This window comes from Xylona heveae (assembly GCF_001619985.1).
Source record: "Xylona heveae TC161 unplaced genomic scaffold L228scaffold_5, whole genome shotgun sequence".
NCBI lineage: Eukaryota > Fungi > Ascomycota > Xylonomycetes > Xylonales > Xylonaceae > Xylona > Xylona heveae.
This window is the reverse complement of record NW_017264197.1, coordinates 20,333-38,311: the sequence shown is the minus strand read 5'-3', so window position 1 is coordinate 38,311 and position 17,979 is coordinate 20,333. Positions and strand designations below refer to the sequence as shown.

Here is a 17,979-nt window from a genome sequence, read left to right as displayed (position 1 = left end):
ATGCGGGTCCTCATCCGCTCTCCATGGCCCGTTTTCTCTCGTGGGAAACAGTTGAACTCGGTTTGATTCGGTCGAATTCGCCTGGATTCCTGTGTGCGGTTTGGCGCGGCAGAGATGGCCCTTCGTCATTCGTTCGACTCTCGGAACTTTAGCAGGGCGGTGCGTTTAGCGTGGAGAATCGATCGCCCGCAGCGAGCGAGAGCAGGTAAGTTGGTTTGTTTCTGCAGTACCTACCATGGCTACCAGAGAGAGTGAGAGTCATACGTACCATAGCACGTTTGAACTGATGGTAAAAGACCCCTTGGACCCCCATGATAATACTCGTAGTACAAGTACGCAGCCAATTACCTACCTAGCATTTCACCTGACCTTGTCTTGTGCCTGGTATTCAAGCTGAAAAGTCAAAACCTCAAAAACTCAAAAAGACACTGCAGCGCACAATCGTGTTTCGCTACCCTTCCATCTTCCAGTTATACACTTTCAAAACAATTGACTTACTTGGTCTTCTCTCACACTTTATCCTCCTCTTTCTCACTCACATCCTCTCTGGTTCTCTCCAAAAAATCATTGGAGATTTGGCCAAGTTGTTTCGTCTTCCTTGCTTTTTGACGTTACACAAACAAGCCCCTCCTTACCATAACGCAATTGCCTTCATCCCACTCTTCACTCACTTACTCACCCACACATACCGCCCCAAAACAAGCCTACACAAACGTGGCTTTCTGATGTCGATCAGATTATCTGGTACGTTTTGGATCGCTCTCTTCCCCCCCACCGCCCCGGCCTGCTCCCATCACAAACAACCTACCGAGGAGTGACTGCCCCAGTCGGTCACTGTATCTCCTGGCTCGCTGATAAGCCCTGCGGCATTCTTGGCCGGGCGCATTCTGTCCCGCATGGCCTGGATACGTCAAGGCTAGAACGTGCATGCAATATCAGCACACACAGAGCGAGATATTATTGTCCTTGACGGTGGAAGTAGCCGTTTTCCTGGCCCAATCCCGCTTCAAACAGGCCAAGCCTGGGACTGTCACATTCATCGCCCGTCATACAAGAGAAACGTGTCACCGTTGTCACATGGAAATTGATTGTTAACGTCTTTACAGTTTATTATTGAGCTACTTGACTTTGATTTCTTTTGCTCAGCATGTCTGCTCCGTCCGCACCTGTGGTTCCTCCGCGACCCTCCCGCTCCCCGAACCCTCAAAACCACGCAAGCACGTCGAGCTCAACCGCGATGGATGTGCCAAAAGTGCCTCCGCGTCCGGGAAGCCGCCGCCTTGAGCGATCTCAATCGCCGCATCGCGCTAGCTTTGCCCGCTCTCCCTTGCACGATTCGCCTTTTGTGGGCCGCGTTCCACATGAGCGCCAAGAGAGTGCTCCGCGTCGACCCCCGAGCATCTCGATGCCATCCATTGGCCAAGAAGGCATTGAATACACATCCGCCCTCTACAATCCTGAGGAGCAAGATGGTACTCCGTCAACCGCCAACGCATCTGGTCCAAACTCTCCTCCAAAGGTTGGAAACATTCGTCAAGACCTTCCGCTCTACGCCCCGAAGGCGTCGCACCCAGAAGTCAATGAAAAGGCGAGAGTTGCCGCCGTCACCAGAACCGACTCAGCCCAGGCTGCCGCAGCCGGCATTGGCCGAGCCGCTCCTACTGAGGATGACAAGGAGCGTCAAGCGCGTCCGATATTCAAGCGCATCAGCTTCTCGAGGCCAGAGTCCGTCTCGACAGAGCGGCCTTACTCAACCCGACCTGAAGATGAAGATTCGGAAGGCCAAGGCGTTCGAGTCCCCATGTATCCCAATGCGGGCTTCGTCCAGGCTCCGTCTCCAGCGCCGCAGTCGTCTGGCCACGGCACTCCTGAAGGGTCGCAGCGACCCTCAAGACACCACGGCCGGACTCGCAGTGGCCGGGAATTCTTTCACGGTCCTCCCGGTAGCTACGGCCTCCACGGCCATGGCGTGACCCCAAAGGATAAGTTCGAAAAGGCCTGGTATGAGAAGCATCCCGACGAGCTGGAGCACGAAATGCACGGAGAATACGGTCCCGGTATTGGAGTCCGAAAGGACTGGGTCTTGTCTAGTAACGATCTCAACAAGCTCGTCCACGAAACGGCTAGCAGAGGTGCCGGCTATGGTAAGTTTTCTTTTTCCACACACAATCCGGGACGTGAATTGAAATCTTTCACTTATCCCTTTTGGCCGTATCTTCTAACAAGCATTTGGTCAGGTACTTCTCCGGATGTTATCGGCACACCAGACGAGCAGATTGGTTATGCTGCGTCAGACGAATACACGGCTCGTCTTTCCTCGTCGCGCTCACAATCTCGATCGCGGATTTCAAAGTCCCGAACTGGCAGCATCCAACCATCAGTCGAGTCACCGTTGAGGAAAATGAGCTTCCCCGCCAATCAGGCCAAGGCTGAAGAGGAGCCAAAGGAGCCAGGGGCTGGTGACCATGCGCTGGAGAGCGAGGCAGACGACGATGAGGTCATTCACATTGACCCCCCAACCCGCCGTGGCAGCAAGGTGGATCATCATCATCATCACCACCACCACCATCACCCTCACAATCAATCCACCGACGACCTTGGTGAGCAGGGCGAGGAAGAAGAGGGCGCATGGCCTGATGAGCGTGGCGTCGATACCCCTATTCTCGCATCAGACGAGTTAGCCAAGGATAATCATGCCGAGTTCTTACAACCGGCAGTGTCTCCTCAAGAGCGTCGCGGAAGTAATTATTTCGGCCAGGAGCTCGAGAATGGATTTTACTCAAAGCACACGAGTCGTGGATCTAGTATCGCTGGAAGCCGACCAACGAGCAGGCCTGGAAGCATCTACAATCTCGCGCCTGGATTCGGACGACATTCATCCGTGGACGACCGGGAGCTGGAAGACGTGGAAGAATACGAGCCGCTCTTCCCCGAGGAGGATGAAAAGACTGGACAAAAGAAGCCCATAACGTTGGTGGACAAGCTGAAGCGTCCTGCCACCATCCGTCACAAGTTCCCCAGTCAAGATGTTTGGGAAGACGCTCCAAACAGTTTGAAGCTCGAGACTACCGTCTCTACGCCTGAAGCTCCTTCTAATGAATCTCCTGTTGACCAACAACCCCCCAACAAGGAAGAGCCCACGACAGCGCCAGAGGATCGCAACGGTGGCTACCACGTCGATATCTTGCCTCAAGTGACCAGGCATCTTTCGAAGCCGAAAGTAGCCCCACATCTCCGCAATGAGGTATCTCGGCCTCACATCGCTCATCGGTTCCCTAGTCATGACATTTGGGAAGATGCGCCCGACAGTCTACAGCTCCAAACCACCGTCTCGACCCCTGAAGTCCCAGATACGGAGAGCCCAATCGACAAGGAGACCCGGGACTCGGCAGAAAAACCTGCGAAGCCTCCTATTCCTGCACGCCCAGCAAAGGGAGCTGCAGCACCGGAAGCAGACAAGGGCGACGCAGCACAGGTGCCGGCAACAATTCCAAGCCGTCCACCGCAGCGGCTGCGCCAGGTGCCGCCAGCGGAGATTCCGCCATCGCCGGCCCCAGCTTCGGAGAGCCATGCACACCAAGTGGAAAGGAACGTTCCATTGCCGGCCCATGAAACGCACACGTCAGAGCGAAAGGCTCCAACGCTACCAGACAGGCCCAAGCCTCAAATCCCTGCCCGCCCTGTGAGACCCACGGCGAAGGACAATGCTTCGATTGTCGCCGAGCACCTTGCTGCGAAACCCAAACCGGCTGTGCCTGGTCGGCCTCAGGGCTCCAAAATTTCCAGCCTCAAGGCTGGATTCCTGTCGGACCTCAACAAGTCGCTTCAGCTTGGACCGACCCGGCCCAAGTCGCCGGAGAAGTCTAACGAAGAGGCTGCCAAGGAAGAAGAAAAGGAGCCGGCTCCTTTGTCAGATGCTCGTAAAGGTCGTGCTCGTGGGCCCGCGCGAAGAAAGCCTGCTACTGCCGCTGCCGCCGGCGCCGGCCCCGCCGATGCAACTACGGCTGAGACTGCAAAGAATGGCGCCAAATTTGAGATTGCCTTGCCATGGAAGGTGTGGGAGGTCTCCGAGGACGGGCATGTCAATGTAAACTCTCCGGAGCCAGCGCCTGTGACACCCCCAGAGCGTGCCGATTTGAAAGCAACAAAGGACGAGACGCCTACGCTAGCGACAAACACTGAGGGAGATTTTGTACACCGACGTGAAGAGATTTCTCCAGGTGCTTCTCGAGCCTCCCATATTCGAGACACGAAGCAAGACGAGCACCAAGCCAGCGAGGAGCTTGCAGAGAGACATGATCTTGCCACACATGTCAGCAACCAGCTCGCCGCAACCGAGTTTGTCCCCAAGGCCAGCGACGATCCATTGTACGCTGGTGAAACGACCAAGTCTCAAGTTTTCCTCGATACGACTGAGAGGAACGAGGCTGATGTGACGCCCGAAGATCCAGAGTTTGTTGCAGCAAAACGAGCCAATCTCATAGACACCGAGGTCCGAAGTCCCGAGGCAGTTGCGGCTGCTAGCGAGACTGCCAGCCCGGGCGTCACTGCTCCCAGAAAATTTAGCACCCTGACCAACGAGACCGATCAGACGGGAGAGCATAACACCATCACGATCACCAGCGCTGATGGCGATGACTCCCCGGCTGACAAGGAAAAGCCCGTGGCGTAATCTGGAAACGTCCTCAAGGATGCAGATATCGTCATCAAACCTGAGGAACAAGCTGGAACGTTTGATGATTCTGGTGCTGCGTTATTGGCATACGCTTGCTCGGAAGTTTAGATCATCCTGTCGCATGCACAGTCAGTTCTTATTTAACTTGTATAAAGTGCGCAAAGCGGATTCGAATAGAAGTAGCGCAGCACACTTGCTTGCTTGCTTAATTGCTTGCTTAGCATGTTCTTTGTCTCATAACATTTCTCTTTCGTCCAGCGTTGATATTTAAGAGCCTCTACCTCCTTTTTTTTTTTTTTGTTCCCCGTCCCTTTTCTATCCTTTTCACCTATCTTTCCCCCTATCATCGTCCTTTCTCCTTCTCTGCTTTTTTCCTTTTCTATTTGCCTCCCTCTTCTCTCCTTTTGAGTCTTCTTATCTTGCTAGAACCACTGTCCGACAAGACTAAGAAATGATTAGTTACTCGAATATACTATATGTATACCTTAGGTTACCTACTATATTTTACAAATACAAATATAATACATTCCTTATAGGTACTTTCAACTTTCATGAGACTACTGAAGCTTTTTCTTCTTTCTGTCTTTTTTTTTTCTCTCTTTTTTCCTTATTTATTCTTATTTTTTTATCTTTCCTATTCTTTCCCCCCACCTCTTGTTTTCCATCTTTGTATTTTCTCTTTTATCTTTCTCATTTTCTTCTATCTTTCTCTTTTCTTTATCTTTATCGTTATCGTTTTTCTATTTTAAAGATAAAAACCCTTTTTCTATTTCTCTTATCTTTATGTTTATGTTTATGTTTATGTTTATCCTTATGTTGACGTTTAAATCTTCGTGATAGATACATAATTGCTTCTCAATGTGGCACACGCAGGATATATAGTGTAGTTTCAACGTATATGGTACAATGGACTACGTGACGCAGATTTACACGCGTGATAAGTCACAGACTTACGGGTTACATGCGTAGTCTCTTTGTTTCATGAATCCTGGCTTTCAAACATTGTCACCTTCGGGAGAATGTACGATTCAGTCTGATTTATTTATTTATTATTTATTTATTTATTTATTTTTTTTTTTGAAATTCGTGTCTGGTTTTCGATGTTTGATCACGGATCTATTGATCTGTGGAGCTAGTTTATCCAAGTACAACTATCAAGTACAAGTATCCAAGACTGACTCCTAATACACCAACACATATACGCCAATGTAGAGACAATGATACGCCGACGACGACACAGGAATCAAGATTTAAAATCCCGTTTCCACAGAGACAAAGATATGTATGTTCAAGAACAACAACGATGAAAATGACATGGTCGCTCAGTCGGACGGTAGAGAGGTACACAGGGCGAGCAGAAATATCCGGCTGTCCGCTTATGACAAAAGACAGTGGACTGTCGCAGGGAAGGATGACAAAGTGCGGAATGTATCCGTCTGCTGGAATGGAGAATAAAGCAGGAAACGTAACAAACGGTAGAATGTACCTCTGCTAAAGACAAGAGACAATGAGACGCAGAAAACGGAACGAAATGTGGATTGTGCCTGTCTATCCGCTCATGACAAGACAATGGACAATAGACAGTAGAAGAAAAACAGGACAAAGTGTGGAATGACACTTGTCCGCTCAAACAATGGATTGAAGAAGAAAAGGATAACAGAATGTGGAATGAAATATGTCTCTCCGCTCATGACAAGACAATAGACAATAGACAGTAGACAGTAGAAGAAGAGGAGAAAGAAGAAAAGAGGCAAAAAGGAAGCGGGAATGACGTACAAAGAAACAAGGGGAAAAAAGGAAAAGAAAATAGGAAAAAGGAACAGAGGGGTATAAACGGAAATAAGGAACAAAAAGACATCACCGTAGTGGAGTAACAACTGGACGGAAAACAACAGTGATGAAAAAGTGTTGATGCCAGGATGAGCGTCGCCTCATAGAGAGTCCAACCGATGACAAAGCATGGCATGATAATGCGCAGAGACGGTGAAAAGCATACCCTAATAAAAGTCCAACCGATGCGAGGAAAGGCATGACATGGTGATAAACAGAGACGATGAAAAGCACGCAACGATGAGAAGCAGACGATGAAAAAGCATGACTGATAAAAGTCCAACCGATCAAAAAGTAAAACGCTAAACTGAAAAGAAGAATGTCACACCCTAACGCAAAAGAGCAGGAAAGTAAACGACGAAAGAAAAGAACAGAAAGTAAAAATCGCTGTAACGGCATTTTGCAGTTTGGGATCTGTCTGAAAGCTGCAGGAGGCAGACAGAGGTAGAGGCAGGACAATGCGATGCAGTGAAATGGAATGTAACGCAATGCAATGTGATGTGATGAATAACGCATGATGAAACGAGGCGCAGAGGTTCGTGACGCCTATGCAAGAGACAAGAGTGATATGCCTGAGGCGGTGACCCAGGACTAAGAACAAAACAGTAAAATGTACAACCGGGCTACAACACGGGTTATCCTATTCCATAAAGCTCCATGCAGAGCGCTATGAAGGGGCGAAAGGCAAACTGTATCGGTTTGAAGAGATACTTGAACGTGGCAAACGGTGGACGTGGGGCGTTGATATCGACGCCGTAGCCTTCAAAAGGAATGGAGGTGTAGAATTTGTGGCCCCAGAGTTCGCTAGAACGGTCAGTATTTGTAGAGAAGAGCTCCAATCGCATATTTGTAGGATATCTCAATAAATGAAGGAAAGTGATAATGGAGAGGGGAGACAAGACAAGACGAAGGAACGAGGAAAGAAAGTAAGAAAATGGACGAGACAAAGGAATGAGGGAAAAAAGAAAAGAAAAAAGAAAAATGGATGGAAGAAAGAAATGGAACAAGGAACATACTTTATAGTGATTTCCGAAATAACATAAGCCCAGAATAAGACCCAAAAGAGTCCGAACCAAGTGAGACGGGGCCGCCGACTATCGCTCGGCCACTGATATACTGTTGGAAACGGCCACGCGAAAATATGCCACTTGTTACAATCATCGTAATGCAGCCTCTTGCCTGTACCGCCGCCGCTGCTAGGAAGAGCAGCCGTGCAGCCGCATACTTTGCACGGTGGAGGCGCGGTGCCGGAATCAAATTTATGTTCGAGGCCTTCGATCCCGCGCTTCGCATCGCGGATGCTCGTCCCAAGACTTCGAAGACGGCGGTTCATGCGCTCGTACGCGAGCATTTCCTGTTGGCGCTCCCGTTCGGCTTTGGTAAACGGCCGGCCGTGCTCGTCCTTTTCAATCATGTCGAGTTCGGCCTCGATCGCGTTGCGGTCGTCTTCAGTCAGGCCGGTGAGGTGAGTGGAGTCGTGCATGGTCATCGTTGTGGCCATGAGATCCTCGAGCGAGTCGATGGTGGAATCGCCCAGGCGTAACTGATCTTCGTCGCTGGATCCGGATCCGGACCCGGAGCGGGAGCCAGGTCGATCTCCAGTGGCAGCGGCAGAGGAGCTATTGGTGGCAGCAGCGTCGTCGGATTTGTTTTTTTCTTGCTTGCGTTTGGCTCGCTGGATGATAGAAGAAAGAGCGGAGCGCGGAAGGGGCGGTCCTTGATATTCTAATTTCGTGGAAGTTGGATCTTCCTGCTTTGATTCTTGTGCTGACGGTGCAGAGGGTTTTGGTTCGGCAGAGTCCTCTTTCTTAATGGCTCGAGAAGGATGAGAGGTGGGTTCGGATTTGATGATTTTCGGTACAGAGTCCTTTGGATGTGACTCCGGACGCGGCTTGGGCGCCGGTGCCGGCGTTTCAATCCATGCTCCTGTTACAATGGGCGTTTTTGCCGGTAGAAGATTTTGTTTTGGCAGCGGCGTGACATTGAGCCCGTTGAGTTGGTCTTTACGGTCTTCATGTTTTGAGAGGATCGCGTTGGGGGGAGTAGGTAGCCGCGGTAATGAATCTAGTGGTGATTCAGATTTGGGAGCAATATCAGCCTTTTGTGTTGCAGGCTGCTTAACTGTTGGCGGACTGAGATGTGATTGCGGCTTGGAAGCTTTGTGCTCAGCTGGTTTCTTCTGCAAAACATCTTCTCGCCTTGGACTGGGGCTTGCACTGGCTATTCTTGATAGTCTTCTTAGAAGTTCCTGTGAATCTGTAAAGTCATCCTCTGGCTGTTTGGGTTTGACTTCCGCTTTGGAATCGGCTCTTTTGTTCCAAGTCTTATCAGTAGACCCAGAGTCTCGTTGATTGTGGTAAACAATGACTGGCGTGTCCGGTATTGCCACGCCTTTGCCTTCGAGGCCATCGAACAACAGCGAAGCCTCTCCTTGTTTTCGAGGACTGGGTTCCAATTTCTTGAGAGTTGAATCTTCTCCATGATTTGAAGAAATTTGTGGTGAAGGATCCATTTTCGGTAACTTTGCTTCCTGTGCCGGCTTCTGATTTTCCTTATTCGCAACTTTTGCCTTTGGTACGGGAGATGTTCTCGCTTTATACTCTGGTGATCGTGAAGGTGGTAGACTTGTTCTGCCAGGTGAACGTAATTGATCTTGAGCTGCTTGCTCTTTAACTGACTTTGGGGATTTTTTCTCAGATATCCTCTTCGGTGGTTCGATAGGTGAAGCCTCTGCGGGTGACTCTTCGCGTGCCGATTCTTCTTTCCTAGCTTCTTCTGCTTCTTCTTCCATCTCTCTGATATCACTCAGTGACTTGTTTAGACCCTTGAGTGGAGGGCTTGTGGAGATCTGAAGTGAGCTCGCAGTGAATTCTTCCTCAACCTCCCACTCCCGTATCCGATCCAGCGCGGGATTACGACGTTGTCGAGGCGGCGACCATTGCTGTGCATTCTGCTGCGGCAGGCGCGGGCTGGCTTCCTCTGAGGGGGCAGCTTCCTCATTTGCAACCGCAAGCCAGTCAATCTCTGGCCCTGCACGGGTATTCTTCAAAGGCTTCTGCGTAGACGTTGCGCCTGAATCTGCAGGTGTCTCAATGTCTGGTGACGGTGATAGCCTAGGCTGTATATCATTGAGCTGAATCCTCTTCAACCAGTCGGGCTGTTTTCTCGCCTTTCGGCCCCATTCTCGCGGTATATTTACCGGCAGATTCGAACTGCCGCTGCTGCCCGTTCCCTCAGACCCAGCCCCTTGGGCCGGCAGTACCGTACTGTCTGAGCGGTTCCCTCTTTGCAAATTTTCAGCGGTCAAGCTGGGCCGCTCTCGTTGTCGCGCGCGGCTGAATATACGCGTACCATTTTTGAGGTTTCCAAGGAGTCGCTCATCTCGCGCGTTTCGTAGTAGAGCGCGTCCGATGGAATCATCGGTTGCGTTTTCGAGCACTGAGACACTATTCTCTGATTCTGAAATCGATACACGATGCGGCTTATTTGCTGTCGTATCGCGCTCAGCCGCGACAAGCTGATCAAGGAAGCTTTGTCTTTCGGGATTCTGGGCGCGTCGACGAGATTGTCGCATCGAAAGTGGAGAAGGCGGGTCGCGGATGACCTGAACCGTTTCGGTGCTGGGAGAGCCATCTGGACGCGTTGTACGATAATGGTAAGTCATATTACCAGCTTCCTCCTCAGCAGCCCGCTGATAGGCATCAGTCAAAGTGCGCAGGGGAGCCATGATTGGTGCGTGCAAGTGCGCTCATGAGTTTCTCTTTGTTCGTGAACGGAGTCTCTGGAATAAACAAATTGAGCTGCCAGTAACGTCGGAGGGTCGGAGGTTGTGCGGTAACGCAGTAACGCCTGTCGCGCAGTAATATCGCCCTTGTGACTGCGTGACGTCTACGATACATAAACATTCTGCAGGTTGTTGTAAGATCAGCATGTACTGGATGCATTGGGGGGAGGCAAATTTCTATCAGCCATTAAGGGTTCTAGCTCATTGAGCTCGAAAAAGGGGAGTATATGATAAATAACCTACTGCTCATGCTCCCTTCTCAATAATCGAATCAATTGCATCAATTCCAATCCATCGCCATATCTGTGACATCTCATCAGAAAGTCTATCCAAGCTCAATTATCTCGTGCAAATATCAGTGAACATGTCATTTATTCGTCTTCCGTTACGGACCGCGCTCCATTCGCGACCATTTGTTGGGGCGCCTCTGCAAGCTATCCTTCCAGCATCTGGGCTACGCTTTTCACACCAAGATTATGGTAGTGGAGAGGGAGATCCTCGCGGTGAGCAGCCTCAGAAACAAGGCCGCAATCCTTCTGTCGAAAAGGAGCATCCAGGTCCTCCGCCTCCAGCAGAAGGCCAAGGCTCTGGGAGCGGTTCTGCCAAAGGTCAAAGCTCTGGAAGTTCACAGAAGAGCAGCAGCAGCAGCAGCTCTAAATCCAAGAATGATGCTCAACCCAAGATCCTTGAGCATCATGAACCAGAAGAAGTTATGAGCAACCCAAGCGAGGAGACGCAAAAACACAACAAGGAATTCCAGGAGCGCTACGACCGGCCCGCGGAACATGCCAAAGGCAGCAATGAAAACGTATCCAAAAAGTTCTGGTCTGGTGAGTCTTCTCCTGGTTACATGCCACTCTCGACATCCACACGATATTGATATTCTCCTCATATAGGACACGGCGGCGCACATGGAGCATCGTGAGCCTGTTGAGTGCAGAGACGTGAAGCAATCGGGGATTTGCCCCTGACGTTCTTGGGACTGAAGCGGACAATATGTTTTGATGCAAGTGAATAGCAGTGTTACGCTCTTGTCATGGGCTTTTTAGGGATGCAGACACGCTTTCTCTTTCCTGCGATGGTTCTGTTAGTGATCATATTTTTCCTGCTACGACATTCAATTGGCATCTTCCGAATTTGATATGTTTCTATTTGAATTGACTTTCCTGTGAGACAACTTGGTCGCCATGATTATGGTGGCGCTGCCGTATTGTTGACCCATGATTCTCCGCAATTGCGTGAGCGTGTGAGAGAGTGTGGGGAAATTGAAGTAGCAGTACATGAAGATACTTGAGTCCAACATGGTAATTGTGGATGATTGCCGGGGCAAACAAGGTCATGAGCTCAAAATCGCAACCTTGACGTCATCGGAAAGTCATACCGTATTCAGTAAGATGCTTGCATTCCTTCCCCGCGAATTTCCACTGCTCCCGCTTAAACAAGCTCTTTTTGTCTCGGTGTCTCATCCAGTCCACCACTGTGTCTTTCACAACCAGATGCAGCAAGTGCAGGGGAAAGTATCGGTACTTTTATGTACTTCTAGACCCTCAATTTCCCTGTTTACCATCAGGGACAGTAGAATCGCAGGCCATAGCTTCCCCCTTCACTTGTAGCTTGCAGGTGTTTTCTCGCCTAAACAATACCAGGGGGGTAAAGTTAAGTTGACGACATGCAAGCATTTAGCCCCCGTTACCTCACCGGAGTGACCAATGTTGTCATGATTATTCTTGTGTGATTCTTTACCTCTTTCTCGCCTTCCCTCTCCGCTTCCCTTTTAATCCTGCCTTGACCTGTCGCACACAAAGGGCCCTTAACCCATCAAGCTGCTCGTCATCGGGCCCTGAGCCACATAAATCCATTTTCTTTAAACCTTTAAAACATTTCTTCACCCTCAGCTTCTCACTGTAACTGAATAATCTTCTACGAGATTCTCACTTCTACGCCAGGAAGATGAAGTTCTCCTTCACTTCCGCCCTCGTCTTAGCCCTTGCGGCGGACGTGACCCTTGCCAGCACCTGGTTCAGCAAAGCCGGTAAGTGATGAGTTTTTCTATTACTCTTCCTCTGAGTTTATAGAATGTCTTTTGCGTCGTCTGGCATCTCGCGTCTTGCGTCGATGCTGGATTAGTCGTGGAGGTCTATTCTGCTCGGCACCACTGCGTTTAAATCACTCTCCAAAATCTCCCCTTGCCGTTTTAATCGAGCGTTGCTGACTCTTCAGCTTACAACAAATGGCATGAAACTGAGCTGGAGCGTTGGTTGTCGGACCACAATATCCCCTATCCTAGCCCTGCGGATCGTAAGGACCTCGAAAATCTGATCAAGGACAACTGGCAATCCAAGATAGCCACCCCTTACGCAGAGTGGCAGCCTTCGCAGCTTCAATCCTATCTCAAATCTAAGGGTCAAGAAGCCCAGAAAGGTTCTGAAAAGAGCAAGGATAGCCTGATTGCTCAGGTTAAGAAGCACTGGTTTGAGACGGAGGAAGCTGCTTCTGATGCTTATGGAAACGTACGAGACTGGATCTTTGACAGGTATGTCTTTTCAAATCAATTCATAGGTAGTCGTGGCTCAAAATGCTTACCATATTCCTCTAGCTGGACCGACTCGCAACTCAAGGCTTTTCTCGACAGACATGGAATTCCCGCTCCTCAGCCTCGCAAGCGTGACACCCTTTTGGCGACCGCACGCGAGAACTACCAAATTGTCGCAAACAAGCTCGGAGAGACCGCGTCCTACCCTGGAAACTGGCTTTATGAGACTTGGTCAGAGTCTGACTTGAAAGAATTTTTGGATGAGCGCGGAATCCCTGCCCCGCAGCCCAGCACTCGTGACAAGTTGATTGCTTCGGTTCGCCGTAACGCTCGTCTGTCCAAGGTCAGCATTGAGGAGGCTGCTGCTTCGGCATCGGCATCTGCCAATGCTGCCAAGGAGAGTCTTGCCGATTCTTTGATTGACGCCTGGGGAGACAGCAAGATCAAGGAATGGCTTGACGAAAATGGTGTCAAGGTCCCTCAGGGCTCCAAGCGTAACGAGCTTCTGGCTCTTGTTCGAAAGCACCGTGCCCGATTGACTGGTGACAATATCTCTGCCTCGGCGGCAAGTGCATACGGTGCGGCTACCTCCAAGGCTGGCAACCAGTATGCCCAGGCTACCGATGACGCTCAGCTCAAGGCTGAGGAGGCTTTTGATGCCGTTGTTGGTTCCTGGAGTGATAGCCGTCTGAAGGCCTATCTTGATGCTCGCGGCATTCCGGTCCCTCAGAGTGGAAAGCGGGACGAGCTTGTTGCTCACGTTCGCTTGAACAAGCACAAGGCTGCCAGTGGATGGAACGCTTGGACGTTTGACACGTGGACCGTGGCTAATTTGAAGTGAGTACTAATCTACTGCCTATAAACGATTGAAGTGTTTGTGCCCCCAACTAACACGCCAATTTCTCAGGAAATACCTCTCTTCCTTTGGTCAAGACAAGGCTGCCAAGGCCAGCTCGAGCAGAGATGATCTTGTCAAGCAAGCCCAGCAGGTTTATGCGAGCGCATCGAAGACTGGTGGATCCAACTACGCTTCGGTGACTTCGTACTTGTCTGCTGCCACTGACGCCGCCAAGGACTCCACCTTTGAGACGTGGTCGGATTCGGAGCTCAAGTCGTATCTCGACTCGTATGGTTTGCCTGCGTATCAGGGCAGCAATATTAATGAGCTCAAGGCTGCCGCTCGGAGACAAGCGACCTATTTCCGCTATGGCACCAGTAGCCCCGGAGGAACTCTGCTTGCGAAGCTTCAGAACAGCTTCCAATGGGTGCTGGACCAGGTCAAGTTTGGTGCCGCCAGCGGACGCAAGGAGGGAGCTTATCAGGGTGAGCGGGCAGCGGATGCGGTCAAGGAAGGTGCCACAACTGCCACCAACCGTGCCCAAGAGGCTGCCCAGAAGGTGAGTGACAAGATCAAGGAGGAGTTGTAAACGTCCTTTGTGAATTTTGCCCATGCATACAAGTATGAGCATAAAGGACGACAACTAAAGAAAAGGGAAAAAACCATTATCTTCAATGTTACGACTGCTTGCGATGTGATCAAAAGGTCGGGATCAATGGGTCATGATCTTTTTTTTTATTTTTACTCTGGCGTTTACAGTATGTAGCAAAATGAGCAATACGAGCTATGATTAAGATTATGTATGCATTGATTGAAGCAGCCATTTCGTTGAGTGAGCAAGGGACATTTCACAGCGGATTTGAATCTTTGAAGATCCAGTGTCTCTTGGGAGTATATCAGGCCTACCTAAGGTCAATTGGGGGATTGTAGCCAAAGACGAGAGCCCTGGAGCATGTCATCGCTAACAGCGCTGTCGACATGGGTCGAGGTACCTCACCCCGAAAAATTACAAGTATTGTCATAACCCTCATATGACGATCAAAGTACTGTGGCTGAAAAGCTACTTTTATTGCACCGGCTGCCTGTATGACTGTGGCGTGAGGGCAGGGAATGACGGATGAAACGAATGAGGCTGATTGTCCATTTACTCTTCTACAGTTTCTCTCATATGTCTTTGCTTGCACTGATGCAATTGCTTTCTCATTGTTGAATCGATGAGTTCCATCACTTGTTGTCACAAGATTCATCATCAATCATGCGATTTCCTTGCAGTGGAGAATACCGCTTAACTAAAGATTTTCCTACGGCGGCAGTCCACCCCTTTAGCTTCCTTCGTTCTGGGGGAGAGGATCGTCTCCCTCAGTCGGCGTCTTCTCCAGCCACAGCGAAATGGGACGCCCTAAGGTCGCATAACATCGGACCGGTAGAGGAGCCTTGGGAACAGAAAAAAGGTGTGTCATCTGCCCCTCCGGAACCACGGCCCAGCCTAAATTCCCTTCTGGCCTATCGGACAAGGACCCTGGGCGCCGGTCCGGACAAAATCGATTGATGGGATTCATTCTTAACATTATTTGTCCCTCAGTGCTCGACCCCTCCAAAACACTGCTCACTTTCACCGTCAACAGTGATTGTCATTTTTCGTCAATTGCACGTGTGAACGGCTTTATACCCAGCAGCCACGAGAGTGCTGTCAACGCTCGTGTTCTTTTTCCCCCTCGATACGGAAAAAGAACTCTCCACCAAAAAATCCGCCCAAGGAGTCATCGCTGACTCTGACGAGTCGATCACTGACGCACCACGAGACCATATCCCGAATTGCAGACCACTTGAGTGCAAGGACTTTTCCGTCTGTGATTAATACCGGCAGGATGGAGTTCACCATCCGCGCGCCGTGCTCGTCGGCCAACATTGGCCCTGGCTTCGACGTGATCGGCCTCGCCCTGTCCATGTACCTCGAACTGCACGTCAAAGTGGACAAGAGCAAGACGACGTCGGAGAAGATACTCAACTGCGGCATCACGTACGAGGGCCAGGGCGGCCAGGGCAGCGTCAGCCTCAACCCGGAGCGCAACCTCATCACCCGCGTCGCGTTGTACGTCCTGCGCTGCCACAACCAGCGCGCATTCCCCATCGAGACGAACATTCACATTGTCAACCCTATCCCATTGGGTCGCGGCCTGGGCTCTTCCGGCGCAGCAGTCGTCGCGGGCGTCTTTTTAGCCAACGAAGTCGGTCAATTAGGTCTGTCCAAGGCTCGAATGTTGGATTACTGCTTGATGGTACGCTATTTCCCTTTTTTCTCCCGTACCTTACCCATCCTATACCTCGTACCTCGTACCTCGTGGTCTTCTCCATTATTCCAACCCATCCTTTGACTGCCAACATCCCATCTTTGGACTGCCAGCTAATATGAGACACCAGGTCGAGCGACACCCCGACAACGTCGCCGCAGCCCTATATGGCGGATTCGTCGGCACGTACCTGAACGAGCTGAAACCCGAAGACGTATCGCGCCTGGAGATCCCGCTCAGCGAAGTTCTGCCCGAATGCACGGGCGGCGTGGACACTGGTCTCAAACCCCCCGACCCACCGCTCAACATCGGGCACTACCACCAGTTCAAATGGGCGCCCGAGATCCAATGCGTGGCCATTATCCCGCAATTCAAAGTCCCCACCGCCGAGGCGCGCGAAGTGCTGCCCAAATCCTACATGCGCGCCGACGTCGTCTTCAACCTCCAGCGCATTGCGCTCCTGCCCATCGCCCTCGGCGAGTCCCCGCCCGACCCGGAATTCATCTACCTCTCCATGCAGGACAAAGTGCACCAGCCCTACCGCAAGACCCTCATCCCCGGCCTCACCGAGATCCTGCAGAGCGTGACCCCCAAGAGCCACCCGGGCCTGCTGGGCATCTGTCTCTCCGGCGCCGGACCCACCATCCTCGCCCTCGCCACGGAGAATTTCGAGCAGATTGCACACACCCTCATTGCCGAGTTCAAGACCAAGGGCATCGAATGTGATTGGAAATTGCTCGTTCCTGCGCATGACGGCACCACCGCGACGTACAAGTCATAGACTATCTAGAGCCTAGAGGTTTGTAGAGGACAAGAGGACAAGAGGACAGGAGGACAAGAGTATCCTGGGTTCAGTTGCACTGTATATATATCATTTGATTCACGTTTTCTTTTTCTTTTTTTCCTATCATCTTATTTTTTCCTTGGTATCTTATTTTTTCCTTAGTATCTTATATTTCCCTTTCGCCGTTCCGTTTTACGGTCTACATATAGCATTTCATACATATTAGATTAGACATACATACATATATATGTATCTACACGTTACTGAAGAGACCAAGAAAGAATAAAATCACACAATTTTATACTACTACTATCATATCCTACTCATACATATACATACACCATACTATCGCTACTGCTATGGATCTCACAAACATGGAGGAGCGCTAGAGACAAAAGTAGACAAGAATCTACTATAGTATCGTACTACCGCACTACCATACATGACCTATTCCCTGCTCTGCGTCCATGATTACCCCCGTCATTCCGAGAAAATATATTCGTGTTTTGTTGACGAACATGTCCATCTCTCCAGCTGCCCTCCGTCCTTTCCAGCCCAGTCTCAGTTGGACTACGGCTGCCACGATCTGCTGTCCTCCACCCTTTCCTTTTTTACTTGTGAGGTTCAGGACATACTGTGTGCCGTGCACTGTGTATAGGATACTGTGTATTACTCGGCCATCTCTAAGACTGATCCGGGAGTGCACCATGTGTGCACCATGCGCTCAGGCATGCAAGTTGTGTATGAGGCCTCAGGAGCGTCGAGATATGAGAGAGAAAGAGCTGTGAGCGGTGAATGGAGAGCGGAGAGCGTGGAGCGTGGAGCGGGGAGTAGGGAGCGGAGAAAGGATGTGTGTCCATTGAGAAGAGTGTTGAGAGTAGAAAGGTGGAGAGTTGGGAGTAGAGTAGAGTAGAGTAGAGAAGAGGGGGAAGAGAAGAGAGTTGCTGTCCTTCAATGCCGAAGAAACTCTTAGCTCTTCAGCTCTTCGATGATGATAATAAGAAGAGAGACGGAGAAGCTCTTCAAGGATAGTAAGAGGAACGGAGAAGTTCCTCAGGGACAGAAAATAAAATTCCGATTGGTGATAGGCCGGTAAGAGACGAAAGAACCGAGACGTAAGAACCAATGGATTGGAACCGTGGATAGAATACCAATGGATAGAAGACCAATGGATAGAAGACCAATGGATAGAAGACCAATGGATAGAAGACCAATGGATAGAAGACCAATGGATAGAAGACCAA

The 17,979-nt window shown here is 50.3% G+C and overlaps 7 protein-coding genes across 7 annotated transcripts in view; 5 read left to right on the top strand and 2 right to left on the bottom strand.

Moving 5' to 3' along the window:
• Positions 1 to 1,147: 1,147 nt before the first annotated feature.
• L228DRAFT_267883 (hypothetical protein) lies at positions 1,148 to 4,672 on the top strand (the record flags this gene model as incomplete). Its single annotated transcript, XM_018335043.1, has 2 exons — positions 1,148 to 2,144; positions 2,238 to 4,672. The coding sequence occupies 2 exons, from the start codon at positions 1,148 to 1,150 to the stop codon at positions 4,670 to 4,672; spliced, it is 3,432 nt and encodes a 1,143-aa protein (XP_018188037.1).
• A 227-nt stretch (positions 4,673 to 4,899) lies between these two features.
• Positions 4,900 to 5,576, top strand: L228DRAFT_126942 (hypothetical protein). The gene has a single exon (XM_018329059.1). The coding sequence runs from the start codon at positions 5,127 to 5,129 to the stop codon at positions 5,493 to 5,495; it is 369 nt and encodes a 122-aa protein (XP_018188036.1). The 5' UTR covers positions 4,900 to 5,126; the 3' UTR covers positions 5,496 to 5,576.
• A 1,564-nt stretch (positions 5,577 to 7,140) lies between these two features.
• L228DRAFT_260667 (hypothetical protein) lies at positions 7,141 to 10,232 on the bottom strand (the record flags this gene model as incomplete). Its single annotated transcript, XM_018334280.1, has 2 exons — positions 7,141 to 7,309; positions 7,522 to 10,232. 2 exons carry the CDS (start codon positions 10,230 to 10,232, stop codon positions 7,141 to 7,143), a joined length of 2,880 nt encoding a protein of 959 aa, XP_018188035.1.
• Positions 10,233 to 10,481: 249 nt separating this feature from the next.
• L228DRAFT_260666 (hypothetical protein) lies at positions 10,482 to 11,419 on the top strand. Its single transcript, XM_018334279.1, has 2 exons — positions 10,482 to 11,119; positions 11,186 to 11,419. Exons 1-2 carry the CDS (start codon positions 10,654 to 10,656, stop codon positions 11,212 to 11,214), a joined length of 495 nt encoding a protein of 164 aa, XP_018188034.1. The 5' UTR covers positions 10,482 to 10,653; the 3' UTR covers positions 11,215 to 11,419.
• Positions 11,420 to 11,993: 574 nt separating this feature from the next.
• On the top strand, positions 11,994 to 14,446 carry L228DRAFT_246773 (putative stress response protein ish1). Its single transcript, XM_018332493.1, has 4 exons — positions 11,994 to 12,321; positions 12,510 to 12,822; positions 12,886 to 13,659; positions 13,730 to 14,446. The coding sequence occupies exons 1-4, from the start codon at positions 12,240 to 12,242 to the stop codon at positions 14,247 to 14,249; spliced, it is 1,689 nt and encodes a 562-aa protein (XP_018188033.1). The 5' UTR covers positions 11,994 to 12,239; the 3' UTR covers positions 14,250 to 14,446.
• A 1,082-nt stretch (positions 14,447 to 15,528) lies between these two features.
• On the top strand, positions 15,529 to 16,732 carry L228DRAFT_253062 (homoserine kinase; the record flags this gene model as incomplete). The annotated part of the gene is made up of 2 exons (XM_018333727.1): positions 15,529 to 15,939; positions 16,082 to 16,732. 2 exons carry the CDS (start codon positions 15,529 to 15,531, stop codon positions 16,730 to 16,732), a joined length of 1,062 nt encoding a protein of 353 aa, XP_018188032.1.
• Positions 16,733 to 17,805: 1,073 nt separating this feature from the next.
• The window catches only part of L228DRAFT_126830 (hypothetical protein), a 1,565-nt gene continuing 1,391 nt past the window's right edge, over positions 17,806 to 17,979 (bottom strand). Inside the window, exon 2 of the mRNA XM_018329058.1 lies at positions 17,806 to 17,979. The gene's annotated coding sequence lies outside the window, so the exon portion shown is untranslated.

Coding starts and splice junctions, on each gene's coding strand:
- L228DRAFT_126942 (XM_018329059.1), top strand. CDS start 5,127: ATGATTAGTTACTCGAATATACTATATGTATACCTTAGGTTACCTACT.
- L228DRAFT_260666 (XM_018334279.1), top strand. CDS start 10,654: ATGTCATTTATTCGTCTTCCGTTACGGACCGCGCTCCATTCGCGACCA. Junction 11,120..11,185: donor ATCCAAAAAGTTCTGGTCTG/GTGAGTCTTCTC, acceptor CTCCTCATATAG/GACACGGCGGCGCACATGGA.
- L228DRAFT_246773 (XM_018332493.1), top strand. CDS start 12,240: ATGAAGTTCTCCTTCACTTCCGCCCTCGTCTTAGCCCTTGCGGCGGAC. Junction 12,322..12,509: donor CACCTGGTTCAGCAAAGCCG/GTAAGTGATGAG, acceptor CTGACTCTTCAG/CTTACAACAAATGGCATGAA. Junction 13,660..13,729: donor TGGACCGTGGCTAATTTGAA/GTGAGTACTAAT, acceptor CCAATTTCTCAG/GAAATACCTCTCTTCCTTTG.